The sequence below is a fragment of the Triturus cristatus genome, chromosome 7 (assembly GCF_964204655.1).
Source record: "Triturus cristatus chromosome 7, aTriCri1.1, whole genome shotgun sequence".
Lineage (NCBI taxonomy): Eukaryota > Metazoa > Chordata > Amphibia > Caudata > Salamandridae > Triturus > Triturus cristatus.
This window is the reverse complement of record NC_140590.1, coordinates 212007675-212035563: the sequence shown is the minus strand read 5'-3', so window position 1 is coordinate 212035563 and position 27889 is coordinate 212007675. Positions and strand designations below refer to the sequence as shown.

The window sequence follows — 27889 nt, the reverse complement described above, 5'->3', positions numbered from 1 at the left end:
GGGGCGCCAGGGTAGAAGTAACTGCAGTGAAAAAAAGGGGCCTTGAAATCAAATGGTGATATTACAGTTTTCAGACACACCCGCACAGCTTTCAGAAACCTATTCTGATCTCACGACATGCTTTTTACTAACCCATTGTGGTTTTATTTCAGTTGCAACATGAGCCAACTCAGTGAAGCCAACTCTTTATGGGATCATTGGAATCCAACAATGACATATTAAAACAACAAATCTACTCCCTTTCAATAAAGGTGTCCTCATTTATTAACTCCCTCCCGCGTCAAGTTGTAGAAATCAAGGCTAACACAATTGCTCGACCATCTGATAACCTTACTTGAATCACTTCTAACGTCTCTCAGCACTACTTTCCACTTGTCACCTATAATTGACAAAGTGGTAGAGTGTGTGATTGAAGACCTTTCCCCATGCAGGTTTTTAATATCACCTTTACCTTACTACTGGCCTACTTATCCGTTAATACCTTGACAAATTTAGTTTCTCAAACCATTATTTAATTCCTCGCAGTGGTTTGAATAGCTTTGTGCCTTCCAGTCTGGGGTCAATCAAAAGACAGAAACTTTGTTGATACTCTAATTTAATACTTAGAGCATTGATACTCTGTATGCGGACTGTCTGAGTCTCAATGGTGCTAAATCTCAGTGCCAATTAATAATACCTTCATACGACAAGAATTTGTGTCTAAACCATAAAGGTTTACTAAAAATTAGGATCATTACAGAAAGCAGAAAGTTCTAAGGTTAGTTGTTTTTAGTAATATTATCATTGATGTAATTCAACATGTCTTCAATCATATGAGATGATCCGCAGTGAATGGCAGTGATGCAAGTTATAGGAAACTCAGTCCACTGTAACTGGTGCATTTCAGTTATTTATGTATAAATATATGTAGTACATTTTCTTTGATTAGATCTTAATAAAATGTAGGAATTAAATTATAGGATATAAATATAAAAATCAATGACACTATCAGAGGGACTGGGATCATGTAGGTAGACTGGAACTTGTTGGGGTCCTGTTGGCCAGCTGTAGTTGTGTATTAATAGAAATGGTAACATTCTTATTTGATGAACAACTTTGTGGGTTCTTTGCAGCCAAGGTGAAATAATGGTTTTACAGCCTTGGTTCACCTTGAGCAATCAGCAAGGCAGTTTCAGGATGAAGAGAACTGGCGGGAGACCAAAATAGGAACTATATGTATAGGAACAAGGGGACCCCACAATACTGGGGTAGTAATTGTTTAGGAAAAACAATGGTCCAGGTGAGGCCTAAAGTGGTCCTCGAGTAGCTATGGCTACTAATTACTAGACGGAATGTGACTCACTGGAAGTTAAATGTAAACGGAATCTGCCGCGTTCCAGATTCCATGCGAACAGCCGGTGTCATTAAGTGACTTGCCTGCACGATTCATCCTTCATCAAGTAAGTGCATGCTCCTCTCCTTGACACCCGCCCCCCTCCCCCTCATGGGTCCTAACCAACACTAACCGCAGGTTTTACCCATTCAGATGCCTTCGGACCTTATTCATTACGGCCCTGGACCCTCTCACGCTGCTCCGCCCAACTCGGGCGCACCACACGGTTTTTTCAACTCTCCCTGAATGATTCCCATCCTTCGGCACCTTCTGAGAGCCTCTGAGCAAGCTCCTAACTAAGTCCCTGTTCACATGCGCCTACTACCAGTATATTCCCCCCCCCTTGCTCTATTGACCCCCCTTTTTTCCCCCTGGCCCGCAGATCTCTACTCCAACGGCTACAGGTTCTCTCATTAACTCTAGCCCCACGTGGCTTTCGTCGGTCGATTTTTGGACCACTATCTATCTGGAAGTAAGCTTTCATTCTGGACTTTGCTCCTTGCTCTGCGGCCCTTCGTGCTTCACCCTAGCCCTGCATCTGGTTACCACATTCCTTGCACGGAATCGGAGCATGCTCTCACGCAGCGAGTACCCCTCCTTGCAGCCTGCACCTTTTAAATCTTTGCTGATTCACCATTCACCTTTTCTGGTTCACCATCGCTCCACTAGTAAACTGACATTCTCCTGCACCTTACCTTTTTCCCACTTACCTACACCTTCTTCCACTATCCTTGGCTAGTTGCCACTTCTCGCAAATATCTAACCTTGTGATTGGTTCTTTTCAATTAGGTTCGTTGACCTACCCAGTCCACCCTCAATTTTGTAAATCGCGCACATTAATTTTGTCTTCATTATTAGCTAACCAAGTGCTTGTAGATTGATATACTTGGACACCGGTTCATTTTGTTTGTTTCTTTTCTCTTGTTTAGATTCTGCTTGCTCACACTAATTGTCCTGATGATGATCTTAATGTAAAAAGATCGAAACGCTGTCGAGCTCACAATCAGAACTCCTTTACTGCATTAATTTAATTAGGAGTTTTGCATAGTGTTCTCAGTGCGATGTAAAGTTTTTATTGTCACGAGCACTTTCACTTCACACACTTCCACTCGTCTATGTGTGAGCACCAGAACTATTTGTAAATAACTGAATGATACTAATTTTTATGATGTTAATAAAATGTGATGTCATTCTAAAAGCTTGTGTCCACACATACATTGCTTACTGAGTCCGGCTGGGATTCCGTTTACATTTAACTTCCAGTGAGTCACACTCTGTTTAGTAATTAGTAGCCGTAGCTACTTGAGGACCACTTTAGGCCTCACCTAGACAATTGTTTTTCCTTAACAAAGTAGAAACTAAGGAGTGAGATTTGTCTGATTGGCTCTGAAGTTTTAGGTTTCTCAAAACATCCCTTATATTTTCTTGGCATGTTATTGTGTTCTTTGCTGACATCATTATCTCTTGGTGTGAACGGTTGCTGCTGGAGCCCAGACTGGTGGACTGTTGCCAAGCAAGTCTTGCAGTGCAAGACTTTACCACGCATTTTAGCAGGTGACAGTGTTGCACCTCCTAGAACATGAGAGACCTGTTTTGTGGTAGACCTCGCTGCATTGGTGATCCTCCATTTGGAAATCTCCTCCCAGAAAATGAGACATGACTCAGCTAGAAAGAAGTTCAGAGTGTTCTACATGTGCTCCTGTTTACCTTTGGAAGCTAAACAGAGGGAATCCTTACTACCACCACTAAACTGCTGCATGGCTCTTCCCCTCTCAGAGCGATAAAACAATATCAGAGAACTGCAACATACACATATAAATAGATGCAGGGGAAAATGCCTACAATTACACTCGCTCATGAATTCTGCAACATCATCTTAATCAGTATAATGAACATTTTTCCAAGAATTAACCTGGCAAGCATTCATTTGGCATCCATTGAAGATCTACTCTGGCAGCACCCTTGTCCTTTCTTAGAAAAAAAGGTGTTCCCAGAAATCAGTAGCTTTAGACCATATTTATACTTTTTTGGGGATGCAGTCGTAGATGTGAGTGATTGAATGATAACATGGACTCTTCTAAGATATGCAGCTCAAAATGTGTTGTAGATACAGATATAGATGTTGGTTATTTGTTTGTAAAGTGCCAATTGACCACCTGGGGCCACATCGGAGCACTATATTGTACACAGTGTATAGTAATCTTAAGAATTTATAATTGTTAACACTGTTAAAGGACTGCAAAGAAATGTACCTTAACCCAGTGTGAAGGGAAGGTTTCAGTGATAACATAGACCACAAACGTGACTGCTAATAATTGATTGGCAGCAAAGAGAGAAATAGTATGCGTAGTGAAAGTGTGCATGCTAGATGTTTGCATGGTGTGTACTTGTAACGTTAACGGATGTACAAGCGTGGTAATGGTATGTGTGGTTAAATATGCAATGTAAAGACTTTTGTGGTAAAACCATGTGCAGTAATGTCATACAACTGACTAGTGAGTAGTGCAAAAGATCTTGATCTCAATGTTTCTGAGAGGCGTACAGTGGTAATGAATTTATATGGTAAAGTTTATAGGAAAGGTTGCAGGCGGTGTCTATGGAGGAGGATGCGTCATCACCGGGGAGCCCATGGACGTAGACTCAGTGAAGATTTCCATGTTCAGACTTGGGCTCCTATATGGAAGTTGACATTCTCCAGCGGGACGATATTGAGGCCATCGCCGATGAGGAATTGACTAGTCTAGATACGCCTTCTACGAAGAACCGCTGAACAGGATTTCCTGCTACAAAGAAGAATGTCATGGCAGCTGCCGTGAATTCCCCTTGGTTGGATAGACGGGCAGGTTCACCCTGGATTCCCATCAGTTCCCAAAGCGTTTTTTAGCCCAAAAATGTTCAAATCCCGAATTTTGTATTTTGACTATCTGGGCACCTTTTGCATCACACCAAGAGACCGGGACTGGAGAGTCACCACTTGGAGGATCAGAACCCCATCAGGATGGGTCCAGGCATGGTTCAAGATGGATGGAGACTTATTTGTCCCTGAGGCTCAGGGGAACAACCAACTAGCCCTTGGAGCCACTCTGGTAATCCTGGGTTCAAGATGGAACAGGTCTCAAGTAGCAAGGCAGGTCTCTGAGGGTTCAAGGCAGGCTTCAGTCAGCAGAGCAGTCCTTCCAGGTGCTCCAAAGTAGTATTTTGAAGTACAGAACAGCAAGCAGTTCTCTGAAAGTCTTTCCGCAGGTACAGAAAGTGAACTGAGTGGGTGTGAGGGACATATTTTTATACCTGCCGTCTTTCCGAACTAGCTGAAGTTTCTGGAACATTCCGTTTTAAGTGCTTGGGATTTTCTGTCTGTCCTGCCCTGGCTCTGGCCTGAATGTATGAAGAATAATGTGGTGTGAAGTCTTTTGTGTGAAGGCAGAACACAGCATATTGACTTGTAAGTGGGTCTGTGCCCAGCTTCATCCCCCATCCTGCCAGTGATGGCCTATCCTGGTACACCTAATCCCTCTACTGTGTGGCTGTCTAGGAAGAATAAACAAAGTTCGGCTGCCAACAACACACTATCATGACCCAGAAACTGGCTGCAGGTACAGAATAGCTAAGGCAGGCAATGCCAACTTTCTAAAACTGGAATTTTCATAATTGTAACTTAAAATCTGACTTTACCATTAAAGGGTGTTTTAAATTGCAAATGTATTGCAATAAGGCAACCCAACGTTATCCTATCGGAGAGGAAGACTTCACAGCAGTGAAAAAAGAATTTAGGAGTTTTTCGCTACCAGGACACTTAAAACTTACAAATAAAACATTTTATTTACAGTGCACCCTGCCCTATGGCTGCCTAGGGCCTAACTTAGGGGTGGCATATGTAATAAAAGGGGGGATTTTCCCAAGTCCAATTGGCAGTTTAAAACTGCATTCGGGCTCTAAGGGCAGACCTGTGACATGTTTTAAGGGGCTACATATGTGGGTGGCACAATACGTGCTGGAGACCCACTAATTGCATTTAATTTACAGGCCCTAGTTGCACTGGATACCACTTTCCTAGGAAATCCAATATGCCAGTCAGGTGTAAGCCAATTTTATAAGGGAGTAAGTGCAATCACTTTATCACTGGTTAGCAGTGATAAGGTCTACAGAGTCCTAAGGCCAAGAAAAATGAATTCAGCAAAAATAGGAGGGGTGAAGGTTAAATGTTTGGGGGTGGCCCTGCAGAGAGGACCAAGTCTAACTGCTCAGAAATGCCACCACTATTCAATTAAAAGAATATATAGAGCAGAATAAGTGAGCGAATAACTTTTCTACTCTCTTAAAGATGAAAACAATATCTGTAACATCATAATTATACAGATATCAAATTTAAATATTGCTTATTTATCTCTCAGTTACTTTCGAAATTCATGACCAACACACACTCCAAAACTGAACAGAGCATGTTGAGGGGTGTTATATAACACAGACCGCTTCCTTGAGTGCTCTGTGGCTGATGGGAAGTGCCAAGGAGAGAAACTGATTACTGAGATGAAGTTTCTCTCCTTTCTCTTACCCCGGCACCCCAACCCTTGCTTGACCTTCAGATAAAATTTCAGATCTATGGTGACAACAATCGACTGGTCTTCAATCTAGCTGAAAACATTTGCAAAATCATAGAAAAGTTGCTGAGTTGATAAATATAATCCTAGAAGGGGATCAATAAATGCAAAATGGCTTAACCTCTTCAAATATGTACTAGCTGGTGTAAATTTAGAAGATTGCCACATTCAGATTGAAGTGGTATACCCATATATTACAATATACAAGGAAAAAGGTACTCCCTGTTGCTTTTAGGTCTAAAAGGAGGGGGAAATAACAATAATTGTGAAACAATCTCTTATCTGACCTATTTCATTTCGACATTGGCAATTGCTCAAAACAACATTTCCCCTTAAACACAGTCTGATCACTTAGAATTTTTCTTATGATTTTATTATTTATCAAAACTTTTATATTTTTTCTTATTTTTAGATATAGTATTTATATTTTTTGATGCTCATATAGTCATAAAAAACATTTACAAATATTCACAAATTCACATACTTTTTTGTAGTGTTATACATAAAAGATCAAATCTCTAAATTGTGGTAACCCCCACACTGAACCATCATACCTCCATTCTCACCTATCATTCTCTTCAATCATACTACCAAGCATACCACACAAAAAAGAATTGACAATAAATTTCAGAACTTTGATGGAATCTTACTCAATTGTGCCTTCTGTCGTAATTTTAATTTTCGACTTTCACATTTAGAAATGTGCTCATTGCTTCGTATTGAATCTTCTTCTCGTCTGTATCTCGGGTAGGATTCCCAGATGTCTAAGAAACGGTCTACGCATGTTTAGGTGAAAAGACAATTTTTATCACCTTCATCAGGACCAAATATACAAAGATTCCTTTAAATCTGTATAGTGGGCAGGGGTCATATTAATTGTTAACTTGAAGTTGTCTCTAGTTCTGAAGGATTCCTTGTCCTCAAGTACAAATCGTTAGGTTAATGTACCATCAGCGATTCTTTTTTTCCTGATTGTATGTTCTTAACAGGGGCAAGGTATTCTCTGTACTCTGAAGGTCAGAGTGCGACTAGTGCTCAATGCTTATCCAGTACGCAATCTGTTCTGCGTCCAATTTTTATATTATGGGTCCATAGGTTCCATCTATATATTAACAGCACTGTCAGTTATACAGTGATTCTCACTAGACTCATTATTAAAAATTTGGAAAAGACAATTTCTCTTTATAGCCGTGGTTTATCCAAGTGGTTTTGGTTCCGTATTCTTTTTCGCGTGCATTCATCTGTGTATCGCCATGTTGCTGTGCATACATTACATCCACTTTGGGACATAACTGTGCATACAGTGAGAGATGTATACCACTAAAAACAGTATCTAAATTTATTTTAAATCAATGCTGTTAGAAAATGGCCCTCTCTGAAGGGTCACCTCAAATTGTTGCCTTCCTCCTCCTATTTTTCAGTCCTTTTTATTGTCTTTAGGACTCTAGCACTTTTCCACTGCTGACTAGTGCTAAGTGCACTAATGCATGTGCTTTCTCTTCTAAACGTGGTGTATACCCGATTGACCTATTTAATTTACTTATAAATCCCTAGTAAGGTGGTATACCATATACCTAGGGCCTGTAAGTTAAATGCTACCAGCGGCCTGAAGCACCAACTGTGCCACCCACAGAAGTAGCCTTTCAAACCTGTCTCAGGCCTGCCACTGCAGTGCCTGTATGTGAAGTTTAATGCCACTTCAGCTTGGCATTTGAAACTACTTAGCAAATACAATAAGATGATGGACGGATCATAGAAACTTTTCAGACACTCACCCCCAGTTACTATTAGATCTTGGTTAAATCCATCATCATTCCTTTGCTCACTTCACCACCCCAGTTCAGACCCACCGATCTGCAAATCAGTCTTGACCCTGTTCCTCATGGGAACAGTCCAGCCTGGTCCCAGTATGCTTGTTTCCAGTCCAGGAAAGACCTGGCTTGCCAATTCGGGCTGGACTCAAAACCTGATTTGCATATGGCTGGGTCTGAACTGGGGTGGTGAAGTGAACAAAAGAACAATGATAGATTCAACCCAGATATAATACTGACTGGAGGAGAGTGTCTGAAAAGTTTCCGCGCTCCGTCTATCATTTGCTTGTATTTGCTTTGTTCGTCCTAAGTTGGCAGGGTATGCCCAGATGTGGGTCCCTTGCTCACTTTGCCACTGGATTCAAGCTAGCCTGGCGGATAAGGGGTGTTATCCCGAAACCGGTCCCAGGTTTCTTGTTCCCAGTCCAGGGAAGACCTGACTTTGAAGTTCATGCTAGACTATTCCCATGAGGAACAGGGTTAAGACTGATTTGCATACGGCTGGGTCTGACCTGGGGTGGCGAAGTGAGATAAAGAATGATCATGGATTCAACCCAGATCTAATAGTGACTGAGTTAGATGTCCGAAATGTGTCAGTGCTCTGTCCATCATCCCCTTGTGTTTGATTTGAAACTACTTGCCATGCCTTAAATGCCCCTTTTATTACATCTAAGTTAACCCTAAGGTAGGCCCAAAGTAACCCTAAGGGCAGGGTGCCATGTAAGTAAATGGTAGGTCATATACTCTTATGTTTTGCATGTCCGGGTAGTGTCAAACAGCCTATTTCGTTTTTCACTTTCGTGAGGCCTACACCGCTCATAGGCCAGCATTGGGGATTCCTTAATACACTTTAAAGCTGTAATTTCTGATCAGAGAGGAGCAGCTTTTTCATGTTTCATATCATTGAAATAGTAATGATAAATCCTCTAATACATATCTAAGTTGGGTGGCAACTACACTTGTGTATTCCATCTAGACTGCCTCAAACACAGGAAGATTAGGCTCATCCTCATTCGGGGCACTCGTCTACATTTGGTGGGTCTTCTTGGGCGGGGAGGAATGAGAGGGGCTGGCACTTTCACTTTAATAGGCAGTGCCCCCCCACAGATAGCCTTGCAGACAGGGCTGGGTTATAAGGGATCCGTGTGTACTTCAAAGAGCTGCTTTGAAGTCACACCCTACATCAAATGCACTTTTGGGTACAAGTACTGGGTCTCTGACCCCATAAAATCAGACACTTCTGGATCTTGAACTGAACCTCTGGCAGAAGGACTGCTGTGCTGCTTAAAGGTCTCAACTGGTCTGCTTTTCTGAAAAACCTACTCTTCTGCTTGTTGCCCTGTTGCTCCCTGACTCTGTTGAAGTGAAGGATATCTTCAAGTGATCTCCAAGGTCTTGCTGGCTTGCCTCTTGTATTCTGAAGTCTCAGGGACACAAAAGACGTCCTGCTATTCTTCTGGACTCTGCATTCCATGAGTCCTACCCTTGCCTGAAGTGCCCTCCCCAAAATCTGGGCCTCGGAAGTGGGTTCTGCAGCTGTTTTGCCCACAAAACCGATGAACCGTCACCACTACGCTGGTCGGAATCCACACATCACTCTTTAATGCACAGGCTGTCCAGCGACAGTAAGTCTACAGTCTGTGCGGCCCAACGATGACACTCTGTCAGGAAGCGCCAATCACTTTGTTGGTAAGCACAAATCATTAGAAGTGAGGAGACTTGTATTTATTTAAAGAATCCAGTAGAATTAATTAGTGCACGCAAACGCAGGAAAGACATGTAGAAACAACCTCAAAAATGAATGTGGCATAAAAGCATCCCATCCCAGGGAGCGGTTGCCTGCTTCCACGGACTTACTACCTGGATTTATTTCTAATTCATCTGGCTTGTTCCAGCTTTCCCACTAAGCCTCTAGGTCTCCGTGCCTTGATTTATTCATGCTGCTCTAAAACTGGAATGATCCCCATCCCAACGTCAACCCATAGGGATTGGCTTTGATTCATAAGTTTCCCTTGGATGGGATGCTTTTACTGTTAAGTCTTTTAAAATACTTTTAAGTCTTTCCTGACTTCTGCAGATCCATTTGCCTGCCCCACACTGCAAGCGATGCCTCCCTGCATCTGGGGCAGTCACCTGTCCTGATGAAGACCCGCCGCAACATATCACTTATGCGCCATCAGGGTCGAAACATCGACGCCTAACCATGGTTCAGCTTTAAAATATCTCTGAGTCCCATTGTTGAGAAATTTAGCCTTGACCAGAGAGACTTCCACAGTTGTTGTTCTGACCTTTCTTGAAATTGTATATTCTTGTATATAGTCTCATATTTGTATATATGCACCTTTTCACCAGCACTGAGCACTTATGTCACTTTGAAACACTTGTCACTATTTTATTGTGTTTTACTTGGACAGCCCAACTATATGTACATTGATGTTGTCTGATTAAATTTTTAAAACTTAATTACAAAAAATGTTTGCAAGTATTTTTGAGTCCTTTATTCTTGCCAGGGTGTTCTGATACTTGATAATTTGCTTTGTTTCTGCGCTCTAATGATTTGTGCTTACCAACAAAGCGATTGGCGCTTCCCGACAAAGCCATTGTATACTTACCCGGGCTCTGAGGGACACTGGGTTACCCCATTGTGTTATACCCCAACGATGTCACTCTGCACGGCTCGACAACAATGCATTGCCTTCACTTCAGTGAAGCTCGACAACAACACAGTGACCCGGCTGTGTGGAAAAGATCGACGCAGCAGACCCTCAGCTGCGACGTTTTGCTCCATCCAAGGTATTTTCTCAGTGAGCCTTGCATGGGTCCTGTATCCGGCCTGCCCTCCATCACAGTCAGCCTGAACTTTGGATTTGCACCAGTCCCTCTTGACCTCAAATAACCTTATAACGGCTAGTGACTTCAAAGCACTGTTTTTGCATTTAATCTTTAAAAATTCATATACCAACTTCTACTGATTGGAATATTGTCATTTGGTCTTGTTTTATACATTCTCTAGGTGTATGGGGTATTTATAGTGTTACTGAGTGTGTGTGTGTGTGTGTGTATGTGGGTGTGTGTGTGTGTGTGTGCGTGTGTGTGTGTGTGTGTGTGTTGCACATATACTTTACACATTTTCTCTTTAGATAAGCATGACTGCTCTGTGCCAAGCTACCAGAGGGTGAGCACGAGTTATCTTTTAGTGTGCATCTAGCTTACCCCGACTAGAGTGGTGGTTCCTGCCCTGCCTGGGTGCACACCTCAGCCAACTAGGAATCCTATTTCTAACATATGCACATTTTGGAATGAAGCATGAGCGTGATAAAAACAGCTGGGAAGAGCATGGCCTATGATGTTAACAGAAATCAACCTTTATGCTGTGTCTATAGAAATTGTTCTGAATTTGGTTTCAACGTGATTACAATAACTGAAGTAGTTCTTAAACCTAAGACATACTTAACACAATTGCCAAAAGTCGGAGTTCTTTTTAAATATTCAGGAGAAGTAATGTAGTTTAAGGAAAACAGCCAGATGCAGAATCTGATTCCAGGCTTTTGTGTTTCTTGTTCCCAATTTCAATTATGTTGCTTATATTTAACGTGAATTGTTTTACAAATCTGGAATAACATCAGATTGGTGGTTTCTTCAGGAAAAAAGTCTTCATGAATGTTAATGTGGTAATATCACGACCACGAAGAGTGGCTTGCAGGATGTAAATTGCATGTTACTGCCATCCATTAGCACAGGCTGGTTTGCAGGATTGTGCTCCAAAAATACTGGTAGCCAATCACATAAATAATTCACAGCACAATAGGCCAAAGCACCATGTGCATGGTGGTCAACATGCTGTGTAGTGGGACTGCCATGGACAGTGCTCCCTTTGCCCTATTTTCAGGGGACCTGGCGTGTTGAGACCATGGTTGAGCCACACCTTGGTAGTGTTGTTGGCTTCAACACATGGGCAAGACACAAGCAGCAGTTCTGCAGAAGGTGAGGTGAAAGACAAAGATACAGATATCAATTTAAAGAGGCGAAATGCAATTATTCATCATGACTGAAACTCGATTTCCTGAACAGTCAAGGGGCTGGAAATTAGACTCTTATCAAATCAATGACCAGAAGCAGCTAAGTCAAAACCATATGTGTTTGCGTCATCTAGTTGAGCTTATGCCATGTCTAAAGGTCCTCTCAATCGTTCACCCCAAGCAGGTTTATAGTAACGAAGTTCCATTGAATTCCAATGGTTGTGAGTTGTTTTTCATGTCACCTCCATCATATCTTCCTCTGTAAGATGAACAGGACCGAATAGAAATACTTGAAGTTCAAAAATACATATAAAGAGGTAGCCTATTTGTGGAATTATTTGCAAAAGTTACAACTTTGCCAATAATTCCACAAATTGACTGCCAACATTTTCAAGTTGATATTAGTATGATTGCACTTCACCGTTAAATGCACTATCACCGCCAGCTCAAAATACAGAACTTGTAAGGGAGGAAAATTTCACATGATAATGCCCTGGAGAAAATATATTTGTGGTCTATTGTTCAGAAGATGTGTAAAATGTGAGAGACAGCATTTTATGTACTTTTGTCCTTTTTCTTCAACAGCCTAAGGTTCCTGAAGACCAGATTGTTTATGTCACAATCGACCATTCCAAAGAAAGAAGATCACAAAAAAGAAAGGTTCCAAGTGATGATTTTGTCACATATGCAGCTGTGAGAAGGTAACGTTTCTTGGCAAAGCTAAGACCTAGTGAGTGAAAATAATCTTAGGAGTCAATATGACAATGAACACTCTTCAACAATAAATTGTGCCATTGAAACAGATTCAAATGTATGTGTACTCTTACTCACGGAAATTTAAGATAGTGGTACTGATGAGTTGATCTACAAAGCATGTGATATACAATATAGAGCAACCACTTGAAATCATAAAATATATTTGGTATACTTTAAATCAAATTATGTAAAATATATCGGAACAGATTCACAAGGGTAACTTACACTTTTGAGTAAGTTTACACATTTAAGTAAGTTTACTACTTTTTGGTGTTCACAAACTGCACTCTTGTAATAACAAACTTTTGTAGCAACTAATACTAAGTCCAGCACTACATATGGCTAACCACTGGTACCGCAACACTCTCCCGCATAAAATAATGGTTTTAGGGACTTACTGCAAAAGTGCAAGTTTAATACAGAGTTATAAGTATGTACAAAAGTGCAGTTTGTGCATACCATACAGTACTCAAAAGAGAAAGCTACAGTAAAAATGCGTTTTACAAGTAGCACTTTGAAGTAAGTTTAGTAGTAGTACTACTGTAGTACTCCAACACTTCAAAACTTACTACAGAGTGCAGATTAGAAAACAGGCCCATCATATTTCGGGACAAAACTCTAAAAGACCATTTTGGGAAGGATCAGAAAATATAAATATTTAATTGAAGGGCAAATAATTGGACAGACATTTGTGCATGCAAAAGACGACATGTAAATGACAAAATCCATTGTCCATTTGTTTTGTAGGGGCATAGCATTAACCATGAAAACAACATGCTGGGTTTGTTTCACTAGTTACCTAACTGTAGAGTCAAATCCGTCAATGGATTGTTTCTGTAGAACTTCAGATAAAGTTCAGTAAGAGACCAATTGTTTTGATCCACTATTAAATCCAAACTATAGGTGGTCATGATGTTCCAGTACTTACTATTACATACACAATTGAATAACATGTTAACTGACAGTGGTTGTCTAAAATATACAGCACACAGTGATCTCCTATACTGTAGTATCACTTCCTCATCACTCTGCGGAGCCAGTCCCAGTCTGGGTTCCACAGCAACCACAGTACCGAAACTGCCCTCATCGCTGCCACCAATGACATCGGGGCCCGCGGACCTCATCCTCCTGGACCTATCAGCTGCCTTCGACACAGTCTGTCACCGGACCCTACGCACATGTCTCCACAACGCAGGGATCCGAGACAAGGCTCTGGACTGGACCAACTCCTCCCTCTCTGGCAGAACCCATAACCTCCCCTTTCCGGTCCGTAGCCTCCGAGATCATCTGCGGTGTACGCCAAGGATCATCCCTCAGCCTGACATTGTTCAGCGTCTACAGTCTACATGGCACCTCTCGCCCACGTTGCCCAACTGCACAACCTCAATATCATCTCGTACTCCGACGACACCCAGCTGATCCTTTCCCTCACCAAGGACCCCTTCACTGCCAAAACCAACCTCCACGAAGGAATGAAGGCTGTCGCCGAGTGGATGAAGAACAGCCACCTGAAGCTGAACTCTGACAAGACGGAGGTCCTCATCCTCAGCTCCACCCCCTCAGCCTGGGACGACTCCTGGTGGATGACCTCACTGGGAGCAGCACCAACACCCACCGACCACGCACGCAATCTGGGGTTCATTCTTGACTCAACACTCTCCATGACCAAGCAAGTCAACGCCGTCTCATCCTCCTGCTTCAACACCCTGATTTGATTTGATTGATTGATTTGATTTGTAAATTTATAAAGCGCGCGATTGCCCATGGGCGTCTTGGCGCTAGGAGGATGCAGAGATTCCTGAGATCTACCAAGTCTATGTTTCTATCCTGCGTTGAATAGCCAAGTTTTTATATCTTTCCTGAAGGAAAGCAAGGATGAGCTATTTTTGATTGTAATTGGGAGCAGATTCCACGCCTTCCACGCTGCGTGCAACTGAAAGCTTCTTCCCCCCCCACCTGACCTGTTTGTATTTTGGCTAAGGTCCGCAAGGTCTACAGGTAGATCCCCACCGGAACAAGAAGAACGGTCACCCAGGCCCTCGTCAGCAGCAGGCTGGATTACAGAAACGCTCTCTACGCAGGAGTCTCGGCCAAACTCCTGAAACGACTTCAACGCATACAGAACGCCGCTGCATGCCTGATTCTCGACATCCCTCGCAACAGCCACATCACACCCCACCTGAGAGACCTGCACTGTCTTCCCGTCAACAAGAGAATCACCTTCAAGCTCTTCACCCACGCTCACAAAGCACTCCACAACACCGGACCGGCATACCTCAACAGACGTCTCACCTTCTACACCCCGAACCGCCAGCTTCCCTCTGCCGACCTCACCTTCGCTACCATCCCACGCATCCACCGAACGACCACGGGCAGCAGATCACGCTCCCACCTCGCCGCCAAGACATGAAACACCCACCCCATCCAACTACGACAGACCCAGGACCTGCTGACCTTCAGAAGACTTCTCAAAACCTGGTTGTTCGAGCAGTTGCAGCTCCCCCCCCCCCCCCCTCCCCCCCTTAGCGCCTTGAGACCCTCATGGGTGAGTAGTGTGCTCTACAAATTGATTTATTGATTGATATTTATTACTATTAATGAGAGACGGCAAGGAGATTAATGACTTATGGCCTCTCCTCTCAACAGGGCTAATAACTAGCATATTACATTCTGAGCACCTGTGTATATATATATATATATATATATATATATATATATATATATATATATATATATATATATATATATATATATGGGACTTACATATCAAGTAGGTAGGATAAATAATTCCTACTATCAGAAAATTGACCGGAAAAGCAATACAAGCACAATTCAGATTTAATGATTGGAATAATCCTATTCGAAACTCCTCATATGAAAATTCCAGCTAATATGAAGGTGATACATGAGACAGCGTAGTGCAAATGCGATCAAGTGAGGTATTGTAAATAAATATATATAGTGCAAAACGCACCGAATTAAAAAAGAGAAATAAACAGCAGGACATAAATTGAATCTACTAGAATTACAAAACATGTAGGAGCATAGTATTGACGGTCCTTCTAGTAAGTGGACATATGGTTGATATAATGAATGTTTAGATCCTATAAATAGAATTTGAAGGGTCTTCCTCAGGACAATTGTAGCTAACTGGCCCGGCTGGAGGGTATATCTCTCAAAAGAGAAGGTAAGATGATATTAAATGAGACTACCAGGGTTGGTCATATAAAGGCAAACCCGGTCAAATAAGAGTGCCTGCAGAGGCAGAAGAAATGCTGCTTTTATCTAGGTACAAGCGCTTCCCCAAAACTCTGGCATGGCTGATGAAACATTCTCACTACCATCACGGTACACACACTGATGGACGACTCAGGGGACATCGTCAGAACTAAAAACATACTTCACACATTCCAATCACACTACTCTTACCTCTACAACTGGGGAGGCACTACTGGGATAACTGACATAGAACAATACCTGGAATACATAGCCTTGGCCTGAAATGCACAACTTCTTACTAGTACCGATTTCTGTCCAAGAAATCAATACTGTATTTGAAGGCATTCTGGGAGGTAAGCTCTAGACTTGACTACACTTGCATCAGTATTCTACAAAGCATATGAAGTACTGTTAGCATCATGGTTGGCTGGCCTATATAAAAAGGCTTTCAAACTAGGTTTCTTACCAATGAGATCAAGAGAGGTCGTAACATCTAACCTACTGAAGCCAGGACAGTAATGAGGTAAATCCTACATCTACTGTATCTCCTTAATGTAGACAACACCGTGTTGGTCTGTATCATTACCCCCAGACAGAACACTCCTAAAAGGACTGTATTACCAGATCATTCAAAATTTATAGCAGTTAGGGTGACCTTTAACATCCTTCGGACCTTCTTCTCCCTGGTACACCAGATTCAGCCTGACAATAATACTGCCTAGGTATTCCTGGAAGCAGAATGTGGATTTGACACACTAGATTGGCTATGTGTGTTTGCTGTGCTGGGGAGAATGTGCGTTATCCAAAGTCCAGTTTACGGTGTAGGTGGCTGTGAGGAGCAGGGACAGGGAGAGAGTCTGGGATGGTCGTATTTTGGAACTAAGATCATGTGTGGTGTCATGGACGTTCACTGCTGGAGCTCCACTTTGGTGGTCTCCGCAGGCTGTCGATGCAGTAGTGTGAAGTGTAGATCTTGCAATGTCAGTCAGTGGTGGATGTTACTGCAGCCCGAAGAGTCTGGTTCACTGGTGCTTCATGTTGCGGTTGGCACGGGCTGCAAAATATTGGCACGAACGGGCCTGTTTGCAGTCATGAAGCACCCAAAACTTCAGGATTTTCCTTTTTTTCTAGGAGGATCTCAACTGATATCACATCAAGGGTCCAGGGCCTGGGGGGCGCCACTTGGGGATCATGTACTCACTCCAGCCAAGGCTAGCGGGGCTCAGGTAGGTCAAGTTGCAAGTAGAGGCAAGTCCAGCACATCTGGGCACCTGCAGAGAGGCCGTTGGACCTTGTTGTGTCCCTGTAGCTCAGAACAGGAGGGTATTTAGCTGACCCTTGGAGTCACTTCAGTCTGGGGTGAAGGATGCAGGTCCGGTCTTCCTTCTAAAACAGGAAGGCAGGGTTCAAGCAGCAGGGCAGTCCTTCTTCTGTAATGTCTACAGGTCCAGGAGTGTACTGAAGAGTGAGTCTGAGGGTCCTCTATTTATACCTGGTGCCCACTTTTAAGTGGAAGAAACTTCTGGAGTCTTCCCCTTTCAAAAATGTCTGGAATGTTCTGCCTCCCTGCTACGGTTCAGTCTGTCTACAGGCACAATAGGCTAGTGTGAAGTACTTTGTATGTGAGCTAAAGCAGAGTCTTTGAAGTGCAAGCTTGACGGGTGTCACCCCTCCTCAAGTCAGAATAGCTCACCCTGCTAACACCCAGACCCTCTACTGTATGGCTATCTGGGTGAAATACACAAAGGCCAATTACAGCCACGTCATGTGACCCAGGAAACCTGATGCAGAAACCAAATGATTAGGACAGGGAAATGCAAATTGTCTAAGAGAGGCATTTACAGAACTGTGACTTAAAATCCAACCTTTATCATTAAAGAGGGTTTTAAATAATTCCTCAGATACCAAACATGATATTCCTATCTGCTCCCAAACAAAACAAAATGTATCACTCAATAACTGTAATACGGTAACCCAATGTTATCCTATGGGACAGGTAGGCCTTGCAATAGTGAAAAACAAGTCTGAGAATTTTCACTAGCGGGATGTGTAAAATCTAACAGTGTATTTCCAACTAGTTAAATACAATGCACCCTGCCCTTTGGGCTGTTGATGACCTATCCTAGGGTTGACTTGTATATATTAAAAAAACTTTAGGTCTGGCAAAGGAATTATTTTGCCAGATTGAAATGGCAGTTTAACTGTGCATACTGGCAGCAATGACAGGCCTGAGACATGTTTTAAAAGGCTACTTAAGTGGGTGACACAATAAGTGCTGTGGGCCAGTGGCATTTAATTTGCATGTCCTGGGTACCGATAGTACTATGGATTAATAAGTAAATTAAATGTGCTAATTGGGTGTAAATCAATGTTATTGTGTTTAAAGGAGAGAGCACAAGCACTTTAGCATTGGTTAGCAGTGATAAACTGCACAGAGTCCTAAATTCCAATAAAAACAGGTTCAGAAAATAGAAGGGGTGAAGGTAAAAGGTTTGGGCATGACCCTGCAGAAAGAGCAGGTCCAACACCTCACATCTTCCTATTGAGTGAGACCAAGTCGATATAGGTGACCTCAATACTGTGATCACTAGTTGCCCCCCACCATTATATCTAATAGAAATAGTGAATGTACCTGTGGGTCCGTATGGAAACTAGATTGCCTGAGTTCTCCAGCATTGAAGATAACCTGCAGCCTTGCCATAAAACCAAGCTGGGATTCTGAACAGCATACATGAAGCAGAAATCAGTCAAGTCAAACGCTTGTTCCTAGATTGTGACTTTCTATCCCGTGAAGAATATAAGGGAGAGAGCCAGACCAAAGCCCTGGATGTCTTCGCAAACTACAGAACATGACATTCATTTTCTAAGCTATGGACAACATTCCAAGTGGAACCGCCTGACTTTTCTCCCTAGACACAACTAATCACAAAGCCAGTCAAGAGAGGTAGGCTCTCTAAACAATACAGACCATACCCAAGCTGCCTTCCTAAAACCAACAGCTCTTACTAGGCAAATGGTAATAAGATCTGGGCAATACCATGAAAGATAGCAATCTCCATTTATCATAAACTGATGTTGATTTTTATTTATCATAGACAAAAATGACAAAACTTTACGTTTTAGTATATATTCTCCTGCCCCCCCAAAAGTTTTCCTGCAAGTGACCTAATTTCTCCAGTGCGTTGTAATCACTGCTCTAGTGAACTGACAGCTTTCCTCCACTTGCCATGGGAATGCCCACTGGTGAGTGCATTCTGGATCAGAAAAAACAAAATAATAATTTGCATCACTGATACACAGGTGGACTGTTCCCCGAAGCTTATGTTGCTATGCTATGTCAAAACCCATCAGGAGACTTACCGATGTGCCACTCCTTTTGGTGAGATGATCTGGCCCACTCCACAACAAAACCCTGGCTCCAAGATTCTGCATATTTCAAAGAGATGGCAGAGACATACGCTGAGGTACAGGTCTTGCTGTTATGGCTGAAAGATATATTGCAACTTTTGCAAACGTACCCAGATTCAGCCCTCAGTCTGCTATAACCAGTGCTATGCCCTCACCTCACACTGTACATTTACTCCTCTTGCACCACCAAGGTTTTGACAGTCTACCTTACGCTATAGGTATACATTCTTAATCCTTGCAAAATGTACATGCTTATAAGTAACCTTCTATTGATTGTAACAATTGCCAAAGGCCTTGGATGTATTGTATTATATCATGTGTATTTTGTTGCTTACCCTGTATTGAAAATGTAATTAAAACAACATTTCTGTATATCCTAACTCCTGAAAAGTCCTTATTGACCTGTCTATACCTCTAGCAAAGTTTGACAGTATGGATGAAACCTGGCCACTTTTAGCCTCTTCAAATTGATGCAAATCCATCACTGGAATGTGTATAGGTTTGTGTCTCTATCTGTCATGCCTGATGGGTATATCAAATAAAATTGATTCCGCGTACACACATTGTGTCCACTGGTTTCACACTCTAATTAGTAATACGGACTACTCAGTTAGGTCACAAGGTAAAATGGGTCTATCCCAAATGGTGGGTATTGTGATAAGTTTAAAAGTCATTGCTACTTATCATCCTTTTCTTCATTGACTCTCAAAATGACAGTGCCCTATTATTTCAGGAAATCAGATTCAGACGGAGCATATGCAGAGGTCAGAAAACCACGCAGGACTCCTAAGGTAGATTTTCTACTGCTGCCTTCATGGAACGAATTCATTTTTGTGAAAGTGAATCAAAGTGTTTTAAAACCCACCAATTGCCGTTGCTGTAGGCAATTTGACAGGTGTGAAATCATTCTGAAATGCGTTTTGTTTGTTATTAAGGTTCCGTTATTGAGTGAAAGACTGCATTGGAGCGTTTGAGGAGAAGGCATTCATATATATTACCTACTGGTGGTCTCCAGTAGATAGTTAAAGTTAGGTCTGCTTTTTCATAGACAGAGCATTTTTTGGTTTCCTAATAACTTTGGTCCCCTTTGATGAATCTTCTTAAAACATTCCCCCAAGAAATTAATTCAACTCTGCTTCTTCCTGAAGCATTTCAGGGTGCTTTGTTGAGCGGGGGCTGGGAAAAAAGGGGGGTCAAGTGGGGGGATGTAAAGTATCCATGCATTTTGAGGGTCAACTCCCCCTCCTATTTCCTCCAGTAAGTCCCAAACACCGGGATTGCTTAGAGGTCTTTAGAGGCCACACCCCTTTCTTCACCACTCTGCAAATGTGGCTCGGCTCGTGGTGCACTAGTGGTTAAGGGATGAAGTCCACTTTACTCCTGAGGGACCTTGAAGGCTAAGAAGCCCTCCTGGTTCCTCCTGCAAGTCCTACACTGCAGGATTCCTGAGAGCTAGTCGGAGGCCCAGCCCCCTTTCTCTACCACTCTGCAAACACGATTACTAGTTAAAAAAAAACCATTGAAATTCACTGAAAAAACCCAAAGATTACAGGGATGTTATAATTGGGAATTCACGTTTAAAAAAACCTTAGAAATTTACTGAAAAAAACAAAGGTTACAGGGACGTTATAGTTGGCAAATAGAATTAAAGTAACTTTAGAAATTCTCTGAAAAAAACAGGTTATAGGGATGTGATAGTTAGGGTCAGATTTCACTTGTACAAAACCAGAGAAATTCAGCTGTTATAGTTTTTGACCCCGCAATGTACAGCTTATGACCTCACATATTGCATCACTCATGGCATGGTCACTAGTGACATAATCCACAGAACCACTCATACACCTACTCATATCCCTGTACAACCTCGTGTACGTCCACTCACATACCCGTACAACCACTGACATACCCATTCACATACCTATAGCAGTACTCACACACCCACTCACTTATACACCCACTCACACAACCATTCACTAACCCATACAACCACTCATACAACCAGTTACCCATACAGCTAGCCACATAACCACACATTCACCCATGCAGCTACTTACACATCATCTTATTTACTTACAAAGTCACACACCCTCTGAGTCACCCAGTCAGCCTCTCAACACACCTGCTCACTTACCCATAGAAACCCTCATATACTCACTCACACAACCACTTAGATACCCATACAAACACTCACGTATTCTTGTACTCACCAACACAGATACTCACTGTCTAGTACAGTCACTCCTATTTAAACAACCACTCACTCACCCATACAGCCACTAACACACCCACCCACTCACTTACTCATACAGCCATTGTGACACCCACTCCCTAGCCCATAAATCACCACACACCCACCTACCCACTGATAGAGCCACTTATACCATCACTTACCCACCCATACATCCACTGACGCACCCAATAATTCATCAAAACAGCCACTCGTACAGCATCTTACTCACCCACCTGCATAGACAACCATTTATGCACCCATACAGCCACTCACACACTGATACACACAAGGATACATACAGTCACACAGCCACTCACATGATAAATACTAAAAGAAGTATCACTCAGTAGTAGTACACCTGTTATACTACTTTTTGTTTTGTAGTACCTTAATATTTATGTTCAGCAGTCATAAACTCTTACAAAATATTTGAGATGTTATCAGTAATGTCACTGACCAGGTCATGAGTTATGTAATATGTGAGGTCCTAAGCAGTGCATTGCGGGGGCGTGAGTTATAGTTAGCACATCTAACTATAGCTGCTGAATTTGTAGGAGTGAAAAGTAAGCCTAAGTATACCTACCCTGTAACCTTTGTTTTTTTCAGGTGAATTGCTAAGGTTTTTAAAAATTCTGTTTTTTAATTGTAACATCCATTTTTTTAAAGTGAGCCTCGAAGATTTTTGTATTTTCTTTCTAAAATTGTATATTTATATTATATACCACAAATTGTTTGATTTGATATGTGTATCAGAAAGTACATTAATAACTGGTTTTATTTTTTAAATATTTTTGAGTCTGCACAACATTGTCGCATTTACTGTGGAGAATCTGTAATCAGCAAATGTACTTCACATACTGAAAAATACACTTAAAGACATTTTTAAAAATAAAGTTTAAGTCTAAAAATTTAGTAAGCTATTGTTTGAACTTTTCTTTCTGTGAACAATTTAGGAGAAAACCACCTTTACAAAACAATTTTATATTGGCGACTACCAATGTCGTCGCGGTGCTGTTGGTAGTTGAGAAGAGCACGTTTGTTGTGCAAAGTGTAAACATATATATATATATATATATATATATATATATATATATATGCACATTCTTTTAACAAAATCACTGCGATTCCATGTGTATGTAAATCTTTCACTAAAACACTGCCTGTCTTTTTGATATGTGATTATCTAAATGTCTCAGTAAGGGCCTGCATAAATTGCCTCCTGGGTGTACTAGTGAATGTTAGGTTATTTAAGTGTGTAAGAAACTGCCTTCATTACCCCAAGATACATATCATTTGTGCCGGTCTGTGTGAGTGAATCTTTGTCTGCTTCTCGAACTACCCCACTTGGTGTTTCAGTGTCTGTCGGCTTTTCTACTTAGCTATCTCGGATTTAAGTCTGGGTGTAGGATGGACACATAATTGGGCACCTAGATATTTCATTAAACTATATGCACTCATAGAAACCTATGTGCCCAATTATGCATCCCAGACTTAAATCCGAGAAAGCTAACTAAGTAGCAAAGCAGACAGACACTGAAACACCTAGTTGGGTATTTGGAGAAACACACAAAGATTCACACACACAGAAAAGTACAACTGATATCTATTTTAGGGTAATGAAGGTAGCTTGTCAAACTTAAATAACCCAATATTCACTAATACACACAGGAGACAATCTATGCAGGCCCTTACAGACAGATTTAGACAATCACATATCACTTAGCGAGAGGAAGTGATTTAGCAAAAGATTTTCATACATATGGAATCAAAGCCCCAGATAGGAACTGAAAAACCACTTCAGATAGCTGCTAAACAGTGTGTATGCGACCAAACTGTGTTCGGTCGTATCATAATCAGGCTGTCGGAACCGCCGACCAGAGGTCAGTTGGTCCCGAAACGGTGTTGGTCGAATGAAACTCCAACCTTCACCATAATAAGCCCCTGAGTATTGTATTCATCTTTTACAATGGAACAAATAAGACTACACCTTTAAAAATTCAAAAAAGAAAATTAGTCATAAGCAGCACATAAAACTATGGCATAAAATACTACAAGATAACATATAGGTTTAACCATTAGTGTGCAGTTTTTTCTCATACCACTTCCAGAATGCAGTAAAGCAATACAAGTGCAAGATTGACCTCAACTTACCTATTATTGGATATAAAAAAAAATTACAATTTGATTTATATATCCTCCTTTCTTTTTTAAATGAAATATAGATTTCAAAATATTTTTATTACAATATTACATAATTTGTATACCTTATTAATCATTTTTCTGCTTACAAAAAATGTAATTAACATACCCGCACATTGAGTTATTTTTTCACTTATTTGGAAGATGCAATATTTTCAGGGTTTGTAAAAACCTACACAAGAATGGCACACCACTCTCATGCAATCTTCTGAACTTTGCATTGCCTGATACTGAAAAAGTTAACAAATAAAAACATTGATTTCATATTTCAGTCTTGTAACTGCATCTCTGAATGGTTACTGTCTATTAACCCTTTCACTCCTGTTTGGAGGTATTCCAAAATGTATGCCTGTTGGTCAACAGTTGCGAAGTTATCGCGATCATCATGATGAATTTGTGAAACAAAACGGGAGTCTGAAAACCTACTTCCCTTAATACATTTACATTTCTAACACTATACTACACTTTCTTGGAACATCCTCACTACGGAATTTTACCTACCTTATAAAACAATGAACCTTAACCTCTCCTATTTTAAAAAATGAATATTTGTTTCTTTAAAACCCTTCCCTCAATACACCCTCTGCAGATTCTCCACAGAAACCCACTAGAACCATTAGGTCACAAGTTCACAACACATTCCAGAAGGACCATACTAATTACAGCAGGTGTGGTGTACTACACCTAATGTAAAGCATATCCAACTCTGTACTACATTATTTTCTATTTACCAGAGCCAATGAAACACCTATTTACTAATCATTTCTAAACACAACCTACTTTAATTCACCTGCATATTCCCTCCATCCAATCACAGTTCAAGTTTTTTTCAAACCACCAACACACGTACATTTTCACTGTCTTTCATAGTACCAACTGTGATATTGAGCTGCAGATCTATTCTCTGTGCTACTCCGCCTTCCTGCAAAATGCTTAGAGTGTGGATTGTGGGCCACAGCAATGCCTCTTGGGCTAAGGAGGTTGCAAAAGACAAAGTACTTGACAGGGATTTGGCTTTTCCAAATGTGGAGATAAGTAGGGTTGGCCAGAGAGGGTTAAAGTTTCATCAGCTACTGCCTTTGATTGAAACCATTGTGGATTTCCAAGCTCCTGACCTCATGATTGTGCACTGTGGTGGCAATGACCTAGGCACATTGACTGGGGTAGGGCTGGTTGGCTGTGACATATTCTAGTTTCTTTTTGCAACAGCTTTTCTAGGATGGTAAATAATTGTTTTACATCTTTTGGTTTTGGATGCTTCTTTTTGTAGTTTTCAGATTTAAATTTTATTCAAGATCTCTTTTAAAACATGACAATAGCATCTGTGCTTCTTTTTGCTGCCCTGAGTTCCATTTCCTTCCCTCGGGGCACATCTCCACTGATGAAATTACCACTTGTTCCTTGCTTGCTAAAATGTTTAGCAGTATTGTTATTGTTGTTTCTTAGCAACACCCTAAGGGGCCGATTACGATATCGGTCAGAAAGCCTTCGACCGATAGTTGGAGGCTTTACGCCTGAGGTTGGATGCTTTGCGGTCCGATTGACTGATTTCGATGTCGGCAGTCGGAATGTAAACCGGCCGATCATTCTGACTCGGTTTTGACCAGCTCTCAGAGTAGTCCGTTTAGTTGGAACCTCACCAGGTCCCACTTGCCTCTGCGGTCTATGATCAGTGGTCGACAGGTTACCTAGGGTACCACCCTGCAGAACCCTGCACTGTGTGGCAGGCACCATTTGGTGCTTGCCACAGGGTGCAGGGTTTTACACACACACCCATTTCTCTGTATTATGGCTGGTTTATGGCAGTAACACAAGCTACCATAGAGAACAGTGGGGATCCGACCGAATACTGTTCGGTCGCATCATAATCAGGTAGTCAGAACCGCTGGTATCAGGTCAGTCAGACCTGCGTCCGTGACAGTGACGGTCGGAGTCAACTCCAACCGACATCATCATGAGCCCCTAAGTCTCTTCTATCATCAGTTAAATTCATTCGGTTTAAAAATACTTTTCAAACTGATACCACAACAGGATCTGATTTAATTCATTTCATAGTGCAAAATGCATTTAACTCTTACCTGGGAAGACTCCTGCTTCTGATGCACCCTAAGATTCTGACTCTGTGGCGCCCAACCCTTTCTTATGACTCTCCGCTCTGCCACGCTGTGATCACACTGTGCAGAATAGTTCTCCTCTTCTCAGTCCTGGGCACCACTGACTCAGCTAAATGTAAAAAGCAAAACTGGTGCTTCCAGGCTCAGTGTGCTCCTTAAGTTCTGGAGCCTGTGCAAAGGGATTGACCAAATCTACATGTAAAGTTTTACCCTTTATCCAGTTAATCAATGTAATTTTTTATAAAATGCATGTGCTTCTAATGCTAAATAATCAAAGGGGGAGGGATCACTAGTTACTGGCACCAGGGTTCAAGTGGTTGTCTCTGGTATAGGTAAAAAACCCTCAATCACGTTAAACGTATGTCGGGGCGGTATATCTTGATTCTCCGCCGTTTAAATACGTGATAGCATCATCATTGGGTTGATTCCATGCATCCTCCACCCGGAGGGAACCACTGGGTTTTTCAGCAGTGATCAGGGAAAAAATGATAAAATAAAAAAGTGAAGAGTGCTCAAGTGAGTGATAAAAAAGGAGTTATTCCTCATGCTACCTATAAAAAACTTTATTCTGATAGGTGCTGGGGAGACGTTAAAAAGAGATAAAGTTGCAGGTAGGATGAGTAATGGACCCTCTGCAACTTTAATCGTGGTGATTGGTCGACATGTTTCAGCTCATACATAGCCCAAAGGTCAGGGAGCTTTCTTCAGGACCACAGGTGAGTAATGTGAATTGAGGAAGTACATCAATTGGAAGTTCTAAGGTTGATTCAAATGAACTTCAAACAGGACTAATACCTGAATGTTTCAAAGTACGAACTCCGTACGAAGATACAAGGCTGCGTAAATACGCATGGTCCGCTACGACTTGTGCTGACTCTAGTTTCCTGTGCTTCTAATGCATCATAGGTGGGCAAAGGTACTGAACACATTATAAATCTTTGTATTGAAGAGTAAATCTGTGTGTAGATAACAGTTGACAACTTGTGTCCAGTATGTTCCCCATACGTTTTCTGCTTCTGCAGAAAATGTTTTTAACAGTTTTACCAAGGCGCACGTCACTTGAAGGGTGTTGAAGTTCTGCATGTTTTATAGAAACAAGTAAAGAAGTGAAGAACGCCAACACATTACAGTGTCACAGGTCTTAGTCACAGCAAATTGAGTACTTTTTCTCTGTCCTAATATACTTTCTTCAATGTGCTCAGGGAAAAAAGTCAATCGAAACAAAAATGCTTACCAACAAACAAACAGAAAAATAGAAATCTTAGGGGAGTAATTATTCTCTTTTTATGGAAAGCAGGGCTCCATAGCTTATTAATAAAACTTTAGAAATTTACTGAAAAAAAACAAAGGTTAAAGTAACGCGATAGGTGAATATATACGAGACAGAAATAACTTTTGAACTAATGGAAAAAAAAAAGAAATACACCTGTTATTTTTAGACCCGATCATGCACTGCTTATAACCTCACTTATTACATCACTCATAACATCATCTCAAATGACATAATTGATGGCATCACTAATGGCTTTACTAATGACACCAACCAAGCTTCTTTTGCACACATTGCTCTATAAACTAGTGTGGCATTAGAGGACTGAAGGTAAGTACAAATTAGCTCAGAATAATATGAAGCTTGGGTGTAGCAAGCCTGGGTTATGTGCAACATTGAATTTATACGATACACTTTACTGGTAGCCTAGTTCACATTAATAATCAACCACAGATATATGGGAAACCCTCATTGCACACAGTGTTCAAGTTGTATACAACTGTTCAGAGAAAACCAATTTCCCTCAAGATACTCAATGTGTTCCAAATTGAATCCCCTACTATTGACAGCTTTTATCTGTATCTAACCCCTCACAATCACCGAACCAACATTGAGAAATGAAGTTAAGAGTAGAAAAATGGGTATTATAATCCGTGTTTACTCTATGGAGATCATTTACTCTGTAACGTACTGTTTGCAGACAGTGAAACTCTCCTGAGAAATACACCACAGAGTATAAAAAAACGATCTACTAACGACAGTGTACACTCTGTGCAACACTTGTCAAAAAAGACACTAAGCACTAAACTAAACATGGTCTGAAGGGGTGAAAGATTATACTGCCTGCAGCCTTCATACTGTGGTGAAAACGTTATAGATAGCCCATCTTCTGA

At 41.4% G+C, this 27889-nt stretch overlaps 1 protein-coding gene across 11 annotated transcripts in view; it reads left to right on the top strand.

Moving 5' to 3' along the window:
• The window catches only part of LOC146809242 (B-cell receptor CD22-like), a 481112-nt gene that overhangs the window by 404237 nt on the left and 48986 nt on the right, over positions 1-27889 (top strand). For all 11 annotated transcript variants that reach the window (XM_085616059.1, XM_085616063.1, XM_085616056.1 and 8 more), the window contains 2 exons: positions 12386-12501; positions 19917-19974. In XM_085616059.1, the coding sequence (XP_085472185.1) occupies positions 12386-12501; positions 19917-19974 (174 nt within the window). The remainder of the gene's footprint in view (positions 1-12385; positions 12502-19916; positions 19975-27889) is intronic.